The 15376-nt window shown below is 37.0% G+C and overlaps 1 protein-coding gene across 3 annotated transcripts; it reads right to left on the bottom strand.

Moving 5' to 3' along the window:
• Positions 1 to 2750: 2750 nt before the first annotated feature.
• Positions 2751 to 13653, bottom strand: LOC145109346 (ARM repeat superfamily protein). 3 transcript variants are annotated; one of them, XM_079046489.1, is made up of 16 exons: positions 13459 to 13653; positions 13187 to 13354; positions 12889 to 13007; positions 12639 to 12815; positions 12455 to 12550; positions 12263 to 12380; positions 11895 to 12161; positions 11716 to 11817; positions 11277 to 11634; positions 11095 to 11208; positions 9370 to 10028; positions 9103 to 9299; positions 7818 to 8037; positions 7606 to 7725; positions 6736 to 7509; positions 2751 to 5985 (listed from the first exon to the last, which is right to left on the bottom strand). In XM_079046489.1, exons 2-16 carry the CDS (start codon positions 13280 to 13282, stop codon positions 2950 to 2952), a joined length of 6453 nt encoding a protein of 2150 aa, XP_078902615.1. In that variant the 5' UTR covers positions 13283 to 13354; positions 13459 to 13653; the 3' UTR covers positions 2751 to 2949. The 3 variants fall into 3 exon arrangements, with proteins under 3 accessions (XP_078902615.1, XP_078902614.1, XP_078902613.1); XM_079046488.1 differs by having other exon boundaries at positions 13187 to 13327; XM_079046487.1 differs by having other exon boundaries at positions 13187 to 13653.
• Between the last annotated feature and the right edge of the window lie 1723 nt (positions 13654 to 15376).

The following is a 15376-nucleotide window of genomic DNA, read 5'->3' as shown; positions in this document are numbered from 1 at the left end:
CTGATAACCGTGATATCCCAAAAATTGCATATTTAGCTATGTTGTTATTAATGGTTTAAAAGTAAAAAGACATTGCTATTTCATACCAGTATGCCATAATTCATAATAAATATTTTTATCTTTTTTTTTTCTTTTTTTATTATGTAAATTTAGTATAAAACCTTCATAAATATTTTGTTCTTTTATAATAGTAAAAATACGACAAAATAAATATATATACCAACATTCCCAAATTGCCCATGCACTGTACATTTATTTTTACTACACATTTTATAACAAAAAATTTGCATTTTTTTGCTTTGTACCTTTAATCATAAACTCATGATTGCAGAAAGTTTGATATATTTTTTTTATAAAAGTCCCGTTTAAGCATTATACTTAATAAACATTTAACTTCAAACAATCATTATTTTGTCCACAAACAGATAAATTGTTCAAACCACAATTGCTAATTGTAGCAACCATTCGTCCTTGATCATCTACTCTGAAAATGAAGATTTCCTTCATAACTTTGATTTCCATAGTATTGCTGATCTTCAACAAGTACATCAGGTTTATATACATCACTTTCATTTACAATATATAAATTATGTGAAATTGGTTTTGTATTATTTATATCTTAATCCTTGATTATTATTATTTTATACTAAAATTTAAACTTCCGTTAACATTTTTTAGGAAAAAACTTTAATTGTTTTCGGTACGATTAAGCAAGTATGTGCTGAAGGGGAATGGTACTGTTTTACTTGTACTAGATGTCAACCGAAAGCCGTAAAACAAATTTTAATCCATGGTGATCAGTTTCAAGATAAAGAAGTTTTTTATTGTAACACTTCAAGCTGCATGAACAAAGTCATTTCTGTTGTTCCCAGGTTTTGAAACTTATTTTATAAATATTTTTATATTGTAATGTTAAATTATATAAATTTATATTACTAAATCTGTTTACATCAATACTTTCAGTTTGAAAATCACCATTATAGTTGAAGATATTACTGGTTCGGTACCACTTACTAAATCTTGACATTGATTGGCTACCACATACTTGTACGATTTTAGCATCATCCTTGTGCGGACTCCTTCTTGCTGAATCCTATGATCCAAATGAATACATTTCAAAGATTTTATTTGTTATCAAACCAACGACTACAAATGCCAAATGGATATCGTTTCCGAGCTCTGAATACACTGCGGTAAAGTTTGCTTTGGTAGTTATCAGTTCGAACTCATTACATTTCAAGGTCATTCGATTGTCATACACAATGCCATCGTATGAGTTTATACGTAGTATATTTTATGTTATTAATTTACTTTATTATTTACTTATATGTTATTTTATTTGTAGTGACCTCCTTAAGGAAAAAGTGGACTACAATTACTACAACATAGAATTGTTTTCATCTACTACATGGCAATGGAGGGAGTTTCAAATTATCCATTTATCATGAGCCAGTTACAAGTGGCGGTGTCGTTTAATTCTTATTATCTAATGATACCATATTGCGATTTGATATTTATTCAGAAGAACATATACTCATATTTGCACCATCTACTATTAATGACTTCAAACCGTATGCATCGAGACTGATCAAGTTTCACGGAAAATTGAGATATTTCTCTGTAAGTGGAGATCGTTTGTGGGCTATTTGGGTTTTCATTCACAATCGGTAGGTTAAAGTAGATCTTAGTACTTACAATGAAGGTGCACATGAATGGTGGGATTATAGAAACAATACCCTATATTTCTTTAAAGGAAATACGATTGAGTATGTGGTTCCGGCACATCCTTCTCAACAAGTTTTTTCAATTCGTTCTGATTTTGATACAGTGACTATGCCAAGTAGATATTAGTGATTATATATATATTTTAATTTGCATTCGAACATAGTTGTTTTTTATAATGAACTATTTAAATATTTTATATTACTCTATGATTTATTAGTTTTTTTTATTTATTCTTTTAATCATAAACTCATGTTTTATTTTCTATGTACAATACAAAATTATAATAATTCAGATAAAATTCAAATATTTGGTCATTGTTATGTGTTCAAGCATATTTTTCACACACAAAAACATAAACATAATAGTTTTAGATCTCTTATAATACAATGTTGACTTACAACCGATTATGGACTAAATTGACCAAGTCTATTATTGTCAAGTTGTTTTAAGTTTAAATAACAAACTATGTTGACCAAGCCTATTATTGTCAATTTGTTTTAAGCTTAAAGGTAATTTCCTTAATCTTTGCCTTATTATTTTATTTGCAATAAATGTTTTGATTTCAACCGATTTAACAAAGATAGTGTTTGAATCGAAGATGTTGGAAGCAGCTAACATCAGAGATATGCCAAGATGAATTTTTAATTTCGTCTGCGATATTTTGTGGAAGTTTATTTAAACTATAATGGGAAAATAATGTTTGTGTTTATTGATTATGGTAATGTACTTTTAATTGTTATGAGGTTAAAATAGTTATTGTAATGTTTGTTAATGAATTTAAAATAGCTATGGTAATGTACTTTTAATTGTCATGCTTCCTATGATGTAATATATGTATACAATTATGTGTTTTTTTATGCGCTCCCCGCGTTTAACGCGGGCCATAATCTAGTATAATACTAAAGGCAACAGATATTACAGTACGAAAAAACACAAAAATGATAAAATGATGCAGAGAGATTTAATACCAAATTTTATGTAAAAATTCAGCTTGGACGTGCATTAATTAAAACTATTATGGTAAATATCCGAATGAGATAATAATTGATCAAAGCTGACAATAATACATCATTTTACACAATGCTTATTACACAAAAATAGTAAAAAACAACTCGAATCAAAATGAGCATCAATCACTATTTTTCTAGTTTCAATTATATACAAAACCCATCCATCCATTCACCAATGTACAAATCATAAACAAGATACAACTTCCAAAAAAAATCAAGGGTTTCCAGTAGTAGTCACAAAAGGCACCAATCTTTTATAATCCCTTCTCCTCCCAAGTGCACAATTATCAAGCACTCTCCCAAGTATCAACTTCGTATTCTGCAACGCCAATTCCCTCGCCGGAATCCCCGATTCCGACACCCCAACCGCTACACCCGCCCCGAACCCCAACCCCAACCCCAAACCCATCGCCTGCTGCAACGGTCCACTCCTCGCCTTAAAAGACGATTGCGGAAACAACACCTTTTCATCAACCCCGGGCCCACCACCACCAAGCCCGTTTTCATAAACCCCGGAATCATGACTGTGGGACCCGGTCAACGAGCTGCAACTTTGTAACAAAGCTTCTAGAACACTCAACGCCTCCCAACAAAGCGTGCTTTCAACTAATTGGGACACAATCGCGTACATATGCGGGCTCTGTGCAGCATCCATTGGTGTATGTTGGAGTAAAGCTTTCATCATTAAAAGAATAACGCGTTGGTATTCAACGGGCCCACGTTCTAGAAGCTTTAGAAGATGCCCGAATGCGAGAGCGGAATATTTCGGTAGCCATTCGTTGCACAAAAGCGGGGAAACACACGCGAGTAAGTTATCGATTGTTTTGATTTCGCCGTGTGAATACGCGATAAAAACAGTCGCTAATCCGTCTAAAGATTTCGCGCGACACCAAATCGCTAAATTTGTCGATACGTTTCGGGATTTTTCGGTAAGCGTGTCGTGGGTGAGTTGTAAAGATAGCCATGGAAGTAATCCGATGATGTGCATTAGAAGACGTGTTTCGGGGTCACCGAAGATGGAATCACATGAGTGAACTGTTATCCGGGAAAGAACCTCGATTGAGACACCGTGGCTTACGGTTGACATGAGTCCTTTGAGTACGAGCGGTTGGACGCCTTCAAACGCCGGGACTTTGACTTTCGCGTTTCCGTTTCCGTTTCCGGATTGTGATTCCGTCCGGAAGTCGGAATCGGAAACGGTGTGATCGAGTTCGTCTCGCGGCATGCTTGAGAGAAGGACGTTTTCGGTAGTTCGGTCAAGGAACGATAACCGGTCGATTACACGCGCGAAAAGCTCGAGGACTTGGCAGTACACGTGGACGAAATCCGTGTGCATCATCGCGACACATCCCCAAAAAAGTTGCGGGTATAAAATGACCTTTTCGGGCTCCATATTCTCAACCATAACTTGTAAAGTCAAAAGAATTTCCATAACAAACCCTAAAACCGAAGGGACCGGGTTTGCGAGGCATCTATGGAGGCAACGAAGGAGTGAGACGCACGCGTCGTTTGTGACAGCTGGACGTAAAGCCCGGTAAATCTGGTGGGACCTACATGACAGGTGGCGCGACGTGCATTCCATGGCCCATTTTAGCGCTTCTGCCCCCCAAGTTTCTCGTAAATCGCCTTGGAAAAATATCGCGTCCACCATGCTTTGAACTAAAGCGGATAAAAGAGCGGCACTCGGGAGCTCGATTTTGACAAGTGTCGGGTCCTCATTCTCCCACATCATGCTTCCGCGTTTTGATTGGACATATTTTATTAAACTCACGACTTGTTGTTTGTTTTCACCATCGTTGTTTTCAACATCGTACAGCTCCAAATGACGGCCGGCTAATGAGTACAATAAATTCACGAGCAAATGCTGACAATGTTCCAACACGATGTCTTCCGAGCTATCCATCGAAACAAACGTGACATGAAAAAGTAACGGCAAATGCTCCCGAAAATCCTCGTCATTCTCGTACGCGATCTCTGCAAGCAAAATCAACGCGATGTCCGCATGAGTCAACGAATGTTGTTGATGTCCTTGTAACGCGGAATGAAGCTCTTTCGCGTTAACCCCGTGGGTCCCACCGGGAGGATGCAACCCGTCGATTTCGGAATTCGGAGTGTCGATCAAATAATCGCCACTATCGCGCGACACGTGGCGGCTTCTCATGCTTCCGGTTGAGCTTCGAACGCCCATTAACGGGCCGGACATGTTGACCAGCGCCGGAATGAGTTGCCCGGACCGCCCACCGGTCACGGGAACAATGTTCATTTCCGGCGCCATGGGAGTCAACGGGCCGGACTGTGTCCGGCCCGTTCTCCATGTCAAGTTTCCGCTTGTATTCCGTAGCGGGCCGTCCAGGGACCCGCGTACCAAGAGCGGTGACATATGCGGTTGGTTGTCCAAAACCGCCGCCATCTGTGCCACCGCTGACGTCTGAGAAAATTCCAAAACGTAACCGTTCGGTTCGTTTTTATTAGCAGTCGGTCTGACCGGTTCCATACTGTCTTCCAACATACGTTGCGCTAACTGATACACCAAATGATCGATCGTTCCTTGCGGACATATTCGCGCTAAATACAAACTCACGCGCTTCGCAACGGAAAAGTACGTCGCGAAGGCGCCGCTTATTTCCGCCGACGCGTTGGAATCGCAATCCTCGATTCCCTTCGTAATCAAGAAATCCAAAACCGGGCGGATATTCCGGGGTTTGGAGGCGATCGTACGCCAAAGCTTTTCGATTTCATCCGGAAACTGATCCCCGTGACGCCACGTCACATAATAAAGACTTTTTAATAACCGTTCGCTCCATCCGGAGTCTTTTAATTTCCAAAAATTTAAATTTTCGATCCATGGAGCCATGCAAGTGAGGACTTGGTGTTGTGCGATGATGTCAACTGCATCGAGTTGTCTTTGCATGATTTCTTCACAAAGGAGTTGGCTGAGTTCGGGGTGGTCTTTGGCGAGTTTGCAAGAGAGTTTGTATTGGAATTGTTGGTAGGAATCGGGGAGGTTGCCAACGACGGCTGCACGGTAGCTTCCGGAACCTTCTATTTTGTCTTCAGCCCATTCACGAACGGATAAGGTTTCGAGCATTTGGAGGGCGTCATCGCGGATTTGGCGGGAAGGGTCAACTACTTTGTAGAGGATTAGAGAGAGGAGTCTTTGGATTTCACATTTGGGGATTTCTTGGCGCATGTAGACTTCGGCTAGGACACTGAAGTAGCCATCTGCTATGGCAGCATCGGAATAGTAGCACTGAAGGAGAAAAAAAGACGTTTTTAGTCAAGACAAGTAACATATAAGATGTTTGGGTTGTGAATTCCGACAGAATTGGAATCCGAGATTCCATTCCGTGGCGTGTTTGGTTTCTGGATTCTGACAATTGGAATTAGGGACTCCATTGGATGGAATTCAATTATGTCGGAATCCTTTAAAGTTTAAACTCAATGTTCAATGGATTACTACTCCTAAAGGAGGGTGCAAGGAATTCAATTCCATTCTTTCTTTTATATTAAAAGACCAAAAATGCCCTCATGTTAAAGAAAAAATTAAAAATCAGGAAATGAAATAGAATTCAATAATTTAACTTGAATATTTTTATAATTTTTACTTTTATTTATATACAATGATGGGTGCTTTGGTCTTTTAAGAAGAAGGAAAGAATAAAATTGAATTCCTTCCACCAGAATGGTAAAATCCACCAAAAATGGAATTTAAATCCGACACAATTGAACTCCATCAATTTTAGCAACCAAACAAGCCACAAAACTGGAATCTCTGATTCCAATTCCGACATTCCACTGGAATCCATGAACAAAGTATGCCTAGAATAGTAGAATCTGAGGGAATTGGAATCTGTCATGCTTTTGGTTGGCAGGAAATGAAATGGGATTCAATGATACTGAATCGTCCATTTGGCAACCAATCACACAACGGAATGGAATCTCGAATTCCAATTCCGCCTGTTAACATATTTTACGATACAAGAAAAGACATCTATCTAACCTGATCAATGCAAGCAGGGAACAAATCCAAATTCGTAAGAAGAAGATTCTTCAACGCCATTTTCGCAAGTGAAACCCTAAGATGACCCCCTCGATTCCGATCCCGACCCGTACCCCCTCTCCCACCATCACCCCCATACTTATTATAAGACGGAGTTCTCGGGTCAACGGGTGAATACCCAAACGGGGCCCGCGGAGCAGGCTCAATAAACAAACTATTAATCCATGAAATAACCCTTCCACTCATCTTCCTTGCATTATCATCAAAACAAGGCCCATATAACAAAGAAGCCATGGCATTCATTGAAGCCCATTGAATCGCCTCAACTTGTTCAGTCACTTCTTTATCAAACGAAATCTTATCAATCGAATCTTTCGATCGAGAATGCTGACTCGATTTATACCTTTCCACTTCACGTCTATAATCACTTGCACTATCTTGACTCCATGTGGACCCCGATTCATCACACCAAGATAAAAGAAGATCGAATAATCTTTTTCGGGTTTTCGGGTCGAATTTTTCTGATTTTGATTCGACAAATTCGGGGGCTAAAGATCTTAGGACACACGCGAGTGAGTATCGAAGAGGTTGCATTTCTTGAAAGGATTCCAGAGGTGAAGTTGAGATTAATCTTGTGGTTTCATCGATGTATTTTAGATAGTGGAGTCGGAATACCGGTTTCCGGCTTAACATTCCGGGCCATATGTTTTCAGCTACGGTTCTGTATATGTTTGCTATCCGGATTCGGAGTTCTTCACGCCGAAGCTTTTGACTCTGTTTCAATTTAAATAAATAAATAAAATATTAAGTTTTTTTCGAATATTATAATTAAGTGGATTAGTGAATTAGTGAATTGGTGAATAGTGATACCTTCCATTTTGATTTTCCATCTGTTTCTAAGGAAATTTCGTCCATGAAAGATGCGAGTTCACTGAACATTATTTCACACACTTCCAAATGGGAATGCCCTAGAGCCATAGTTGCTGCATGCTGCAATCCAAGAAGAAAAAAAATAGTTAGTTTGAAGAGAATATACTGTATTTTTTATTATTGATAAAAAAAAATGGATTTGGTGCTCTTACAACATGAGCTTCAGAGCCAGATTTTAGTGAAGGGAAGATGAGATGGAAAAGATCGCGTGTCGTTGCAGCACCAGCTCCTTCCCTTCCAGGTGGACATGAACAGGCAAACATTGCATACATGAGCCATTGATCTAATTTGCTGTCTGCTTCTTGATATTGATGAGCCTTTCCACCCAATTCAACAGGTGTAATGTGTTCAAGGCGCTGAATTACTTCCAATCTGACAATACAAATATCATAAAAATAAGGGATTTTTTTACAAGAGTCACTCACTATGTTTTCAATATTTTATCTGAAAAACCAACTACTTTATGTTTTCTTTCGGAAAAGCCATTGACAATATCATAAATAAGAGATTTTTATGTTTCTAGTTTCTTTAACTTTTTTTTAAAAGGTTTGATTTTTTCAGTTACATTTTTCGTTTTTCTCTAAAAACAACTTGGTTTTTTAGTTTTTTTTTTATTATGTTTTTCTATGTATTTTAAACTGATTCGATTTTTCAGTTTTCTAAATTTTTTTGATTTTTGGTTGTTTTCTTTTTAAAAACAAGTGTTCGAATTTCTAAAACTATTTGATTTAATTTATTATTAATTGTGTGTGTGTGTTTTATTAACATCATGACAACGGTTCCATTAAAGCAAATAGGACACATCTTATGGTTACGGACTACCTATAGTAAATACGTAGTATGTTTATATATTATTATTACCTATTTGGATTAAATGATTTAATTAATTAAAATGATAAAATAGGTATGACATTTACTAATGTTTTGCATTAACCATGTGGTAATCTAATAAGTTATCAAACATATATCATTTGACTATAACAATGATTATATCTTTAAATATATGTAGCAACTTCAATGAAATAGTTAGCATGTTGTTGATAAAGAACAACAAAAATGGAAAAACCGAGAAAACTGAACAAACGAATCATTTTATAAAAAAAATAAATAACCAATGACCGAAACCGAAATAACTGAAAAACCGAGTTGTTTTTAAGAAACGAAAAATGTAACTGAAATAGTCGAACCATATCTATAAAAAAAAAAAAAAGCTTGAATACTACCAAAACTAGATATAAGGACAATTTTTATTAATTGTAATAATTAATAATAGTAGTAATAATAATTTTTTTATCACAATGGCTTTTCCAAAAGTAGATACAAAACGTAGTGGTTTTATTGAAAAAATAATGTCTGACCAAGTAAAAGGTTGAAAACTTTTATGACAATTTTCCATAAAACAATTTGATAAAAAAAAAGGTAGAAAATTTTGATTACTTTGCATCTTGAACAGACTGAGGACAGAGCACTGCACCATATTTGACAAGCTCACTAAGACAGCGGGCCCATCTGTTCTTATCAGGGCTTTCAAAAAGTATAGCCTGCAGTGTTGCATCAGGAGGCACCACATCAGATTCTCTTCTCAGATCAAAAGGTCGCCCTGAATCCCAATAGCAGCTTTGAACAATATCATCCTGTCATATCATATCAAACATTTTTACACAAAAACAGAAACCCTAAGTAGAACAAGAACATATTACATACCCCATTTTCTTCAAGAACATCGATTATAAAAATGGGTTCAGCTTCGTCTTTTAAAAAATCCGATCTTTCATACAACGATAAATTCCGTATATCATTCCTTAAAGCGCGCACACATCTCAACAACTCCAAAGCCGTATGCCTAATCTGACTATCAGCAGAGCTAAGAAAAATAAGGCCAACTGCATCAATCTCCGAAGCGCGATATTCAATCGGTTGTTCACCGGGATGAAAAGAAGATCTCTTAAACCCTTTTTGTTTTTTCGCATTATCCGAAACCACAACAACATTTTCATCGGCATTTTTGTTTTTTTCGATGATGTTGTTGTTGTTATCATCGGACAAACAAGCTCTCCAAAAACGAAGGAGTTCTAGAAGGCGTCCGAGGGATGTTTGGATCAAGAGAGGGAATTCGTCTGGGAGTTGGAGGATGAAGTTTGACATTCCACGCATGACTGCAAAGCGGCGGTGTGGGAGGTAGCGGACTATCCGGTTGAGGACTTGGACCGCTTCTTCGCGGACCCCCGGGTCGATGCTGATTCCGTGTTGCGGGATTATTTCGGTTATTTTATCGGTTCGACCCACTTCTTCGATTAGGTAGGGTATGCATTTTAGAACTGAGCGGAATAAATACCCTTGGGATTTTTCTTTGGTCACAGCATCTAAGGTAAAAAGTAAAAGATTTATTACATCTCAGAAGTGCATGTGTTGTTGGTGTATGATACTAAGGTAATGTTTGGTATGCAGTAATCAAAGAGGGAATGGAATGGAGGGGGGTTTGATTCATTCCTTGAGGGAATGGAATGGAGGGGGGTTTGATTCATTCCTTGAGGGAATGGAATGATATAGTTAGAATTACTCTTTATTTGTATAATCTTTAAGGGCTTTTGGCATGAAAGTACTTAAGTTTGTCAAATCTTTATAGGACGAAACCGACAAAATTTGAAAAACTTAAGGAGTTTCATGTCAAAATTGGAAAACATACTTAGGGTAAAAATATAAAACGTTTGTAAACTTATGGTTTCTTTTTTTTTTTTTTTTTTGCAAATTTGATTTCATACTTAAGTTTTTTTGCAAATTTGTAAACTTAAGGGTAAAAATGAAAGAAAAAAAAAAAACTTGGCAAACTTTAGGCATTAACAGTTTAACACGCCTAAAATCGTCGCAAGGACAAAACCGTTTTTATTTTTGATAATTTTTAGGACTTTTATGTCAAAAACCCAGTCTTCAATAACACCAATGTTTTTAAATTGTTCAAAACTTCTATGAAATTGCTTTTTTTTTTTGTTTTGATTCCAGTTATTATATTTCTATTTTACTATTTCATGGTAATTAACTTTTATTTTTGAAAAAAAAAAAAAGTTTTTTAAATGATAGATAAATCTTTATTAAGGTTTGAAATACATATAGTATGTGTTTTAAACGGTATGAGATATGTTTATGTGTGATTTATATATAGATGTATCGTTATTTGATTTAAATTTAGATTAATAATGTAACATTTATTTATTTATCAGTTTAGTGATATTTAGTTTTCTGATTATGCATAACAATATGTTCGAATGACTCATTCCATGAGCCAACAAAACATGACAATGGAATGTAATGATTGATTCCATTGAGTTGCACATTCCATTACGTTGTTCATTCCATTCCTTTGCAATTCCATTCCATCATACCAAACAGATCCTAAATGCCATAAAAATGGTAGAATGTGAACTGGATTACCTATTGTGGTCTTTGAAGAAGTGAGAAGAGCTTGACTATAAGCTCGATTACATGACCTCAAAATAGACTCGATTGCAGCCTTGACTTTTGGAACATAATGCCCTATATCATGAGCTGCAAAAGTAGCACAAGTCAACAAAAAAAGTCAAATGGAGGCTAAAAAGGTCAAATCGAATAATTACCATGAAGGATTTCCAAGCCGACATGTTGGCTTGTTGGTGACATGGCGATTGCAAGTAAGGCACGAAGGCCAATCACCTTTGCTTCACTTGGACTATCTTGTTTTAACAATTCCAATATCACATGATTCATGGAAAAATCAAGGTTATGTTCTGCTATAGTAACACAAAACTCAACAACTTTATCATGTTGGACATCCTGTGTAAGCATTCCTTTCCTTAAAATTGTCAAAAGCTGAGCTGTCACACTGTCCAGGTAATCCCATACGCGATTGGGTGGTTGAGAATTCCCATGAACACTCAAATAAAATCTTAAAACTCGGTGGAGACAATCCAGAGCCATGAAACGGTTGTTCTTGTCCTGTAAAATCAATTTTCTAAATAATCATTCATTCCTCTTATAAGTTATAATTATCTCTAAATGTTGAAATTACGATTTTACCCTTAGATGCTTGTAAAGTTGCTCCATATGAGGACCAAAGTTATTGAGGAAAACAATAGGATCACCAAGACAAAGAAGCAAAGTCACCAAAGGGTACGCGACCTAATAATAAATCAAGAAACTTATAAACTTATACTAAAGTAAGAAAAGGGTAATATGGGGAATTGACATTTACTTACGGCTATATGTTTGCTTTGTTTGTCTGTCCACTGCATGAGTTGACTTCTTATACGTGCAACAGCTTCATACCAAAGAGTAAGTGCGGGGTCCACGCCAGGTGGCGGCCAGTTACCTTTACCACCATCTGCAAGTGGTGCTAAAATGTTTGAAAGCATATTGCAAAGGGCATTGTGAAGTTCACTCTTTCTTTTATGTGGGACCCGATTAAGAGGGTTGGCTTTTGCCACAAAGGAAGCTGATGCGTTTAAACCACCCTCTGTCTTCACCTAATGTATCATTCACTGTATATTATTATATGCTTCTAGAAAGAAAATAATTTAAAAAAAGTAAAAAAAAAATGTTGTATTTAGCATATATAGTTATATACCCCGAGCTTTAAGTAACGCATTCCATTAATGATACTAAGTGTTTCACTTCGAGCCCCACTAGTGTCAATTCGACGAGTGTTGAGTTCCATGAAGAAACGCTCAGTTACAGAACTGAACCTATTGTGGAATAGGATAAAGATAAACATTGTTAAATTACCAAAAAGACCCTGTATTAGAAGTAGTAAGTTTACCTTATACGTGAAAGAGCACCTAAGAGTTGTGCAACAAGATCTAGAAGGAGTCCACGCAAATCAACCAAAGAAGGGTATTCAATCTGACTAACAACCCTGAAAAGAAACAAAGTTTCAGCTTATATATTGGGAAAAATGGAGGTTTTTAGAGACAACTTGGTGTTATTAGTTATTAACTTATTACCTGTCAGCATTTATGAGCCAATCAAATACAAAGTTTTCAAGGCCAATCCAGAGTTTTTCTGTAAGTCCTTCTTGTGGACAACATTCCACAAATCGAATACATGCTGAGCAGAAAATGCATTCCACTGCAAGCTTTCTTTGGAATGTAGATGCATCATTAGCACCTTTTGGGGATTCACTGAAAACAGACAAGAAATAACATGATCAAACTCCATACAAATGTAGAATAACAATAGAGTTTAGAGACTCACGTTTCTCTCCAACGAAGTAGAGCTTCTAGAAGAGGTACAGGTGTGTGTCGTGCCACCATTGCTAAAGAATCCAGTACTTGCTCGTATGCAGGGTCAGAGGGCCTAAGGTATTGTCCATCCTGTTTATACAACAACACAATCTAATCAACAACTGACACGACTTCAATAGAATACGTCAATTTGTGGATAGAACTAGCGTACATCAACTCTAATCGTCTTGTACAAATCCGAATTGTAAACTCGGAATCCGAAATTAAACATAGATGTAGATGATAAGTGAGTAAGTGAATATCTTTACCTGTGCTTGTGCTGTTTCAATTCGACGCCTCGCAAGTGGAAGGAACCGTTGCAGCAGTGCATCGACAATAAGCTTCGCCGCACTCCCCGCCTTCATCTTCCCCCAAAATTAGTTATCAATCTCTACTTCGTCTAACTCCAACTGAGCAGTTTTCACTTCATAATCAAACTTATGATCCAAAGTTGTTTAAAACCAGAATTGGAAGCATAAGTTATAGAAACGAAGTCGATACTATATCATACAAACCCCAATTCGTCATAAATCTGAAGTACCTGAAAAAGCCCTAAAAGCAAAAGGGTCACAAACTTTCGCCTACAATATATTCTTCTATGTTCCCAGGAGCTCTGCAACTTCTTCTTCCTCTCTGTCCATGTGATCTCGAAAGCTTGAAAAATAATTTTAATCAAAAATCAACTATAAATTTGTAGCCTTTTTCACCATTGATGACGACAGCAGAGCTCTACCATCTATCTCATTCTTTGCCGTTTACCGTCAAATTACCAAATGTACCCTTAATATCTCTAATGCTTTCCAACTATATCCCATCTATGCTCTCCAAGTTGGAAAAAAAAAGAAATAAAACACATCTCATTTTCATTTAAATATTTAAAAAAAAAATCAATAACAGATTGATAAATTCTCTCAATGAACGGAGGCCACCAACCAACCGGAGAATGGACGCAAGTCCGGCGAAGGAAGATCTGGAATACAGAACTTACGAACTACTATGTGACGGGGTTCCCCGATGGCACTAAGAAGGAAGAGCTACGTGAGCCATTCAGCAGGTTTAGAAAGGCAGTAGATGTGTATTTTGGATTGAAGAAAGATTACCAAAGAAGGAACTTTGCTTTTGTTAGATATGTCGGCATCAAAGACGCAAAGGTTATGGAATTGAAGCTACAGGGCATCAATTCCTACTCAAGGCGGGAACAAATACTTCATTACATTCATCGATGATAGCACGAAATATTGCTACATATATTTACTTAAGAGTAAAGATGAAGCAATAGACAAGTTTGTCTTGTACAAAAATGAAGTTGAGAATCAACTCAACAAGAGAATTAAAGTGGTTAGAAGTGATAAGGGTGGGGAATATGTTTCTCCCTATGCTGATTTTTGTGCTAAAAATGGAATTCGTCATGAATTCACATCACCCTATTCACCTCAATCCAATGGAATTGCTGAAAGAAAGAACCGTACCTTGAAAGAAATGGTCAATGTCATGATAATTAGTTCGGGTGTAAACCAGTCAATGTGGGGGGAAGCTATTTTGTCGACTAACTATCTTTTAAATAAGATACCTCGCAAAGAAAAGAATGAAACACCGTATGAACTTTGGATGGGAAGAAAGCCAACGTATAAGTACTTACGAGTGTGGGGGTGCCTAGCTAAAGTTGTAGTACCACCACCTAAGGTACAAAAGTTAGGGCCTAAAACAATGGATTGTGTATTCATTGGGTATGCACAAAGTAGTAGTGCTTATCGGTTCCTTGTGCATGATTCTAAGAATCCTGAAATATACAAGAATACCATAATGGAATCAAGGAATGCTTCATTCTTTGAAGATGTGTTTCCCTGTTTGAACAAGGAAGTTGAAAGCCCATCTTTACCAAATAACGAAGTTGTTCGAGAGGAAGAACAAGCTTAATCCGAGGAGGAAGAGATAGAACCCAGAAGAAGTAAGAGGGCTAGAGTTGAAAAATCATTTGGTGATGATTTTTTCACCTATGTGGTGGAAAGTGAACCTAAAACCTACCAAGAGGCGGTAACTTCTTCTGAGGGACCTCAATGGAAAGAAGCCATCAAAAATGAGGTAGAATCTATCTTACAAAATCATACATGGGAACTAGTGGATCTACCTCCAGGTAGCAAGCCACTAGGTTACCGTTGGATATTTAAGAGAAAGATGAAACCTGATTGCAGTATTGATAAATACAAGGCAAGACTAGTAATCAAAGGTTATAGACAAAAGGAAGGTCTAGACTACTTTGATACCTATTCCCCGGTAACGCGGATAACATCCATTAGATTAGTTCTTACCATTGCAGCTATCAGAAACTTGCAAGTTCATCAAATGGATGTGAAAACGGCTTTCCTAAATGGGGAGTTGGAAGAAGAAATTTATATAGAGCAACCTGAGGGATTCATTGCCTCAGGACAAGAGAACAAGGTTTGTAAACTTGTTAAGTC

Source organism: Lactuca virosa, chromosome 4, assembly GCF_052849685.1.
Source record: "Lactuca virosa cultivar CGN04683 chromosome 4, Lactuca_virosa_CGN04683_v6, whole genome shotgun sequence".
In the NCBI taxonomy this organism is placed as follows: Eukaryota; Viridiplantae; Streptophyta; class Magnoliopsida; order Asterales; family Asteraceae; genus Lactuca; species Lactuca virosa.
The sequence above is the reverse complement of the archived record's forward strand: the minus strand, read 5'-3'. Positions and strand labels throughout refer to the sequence as shown.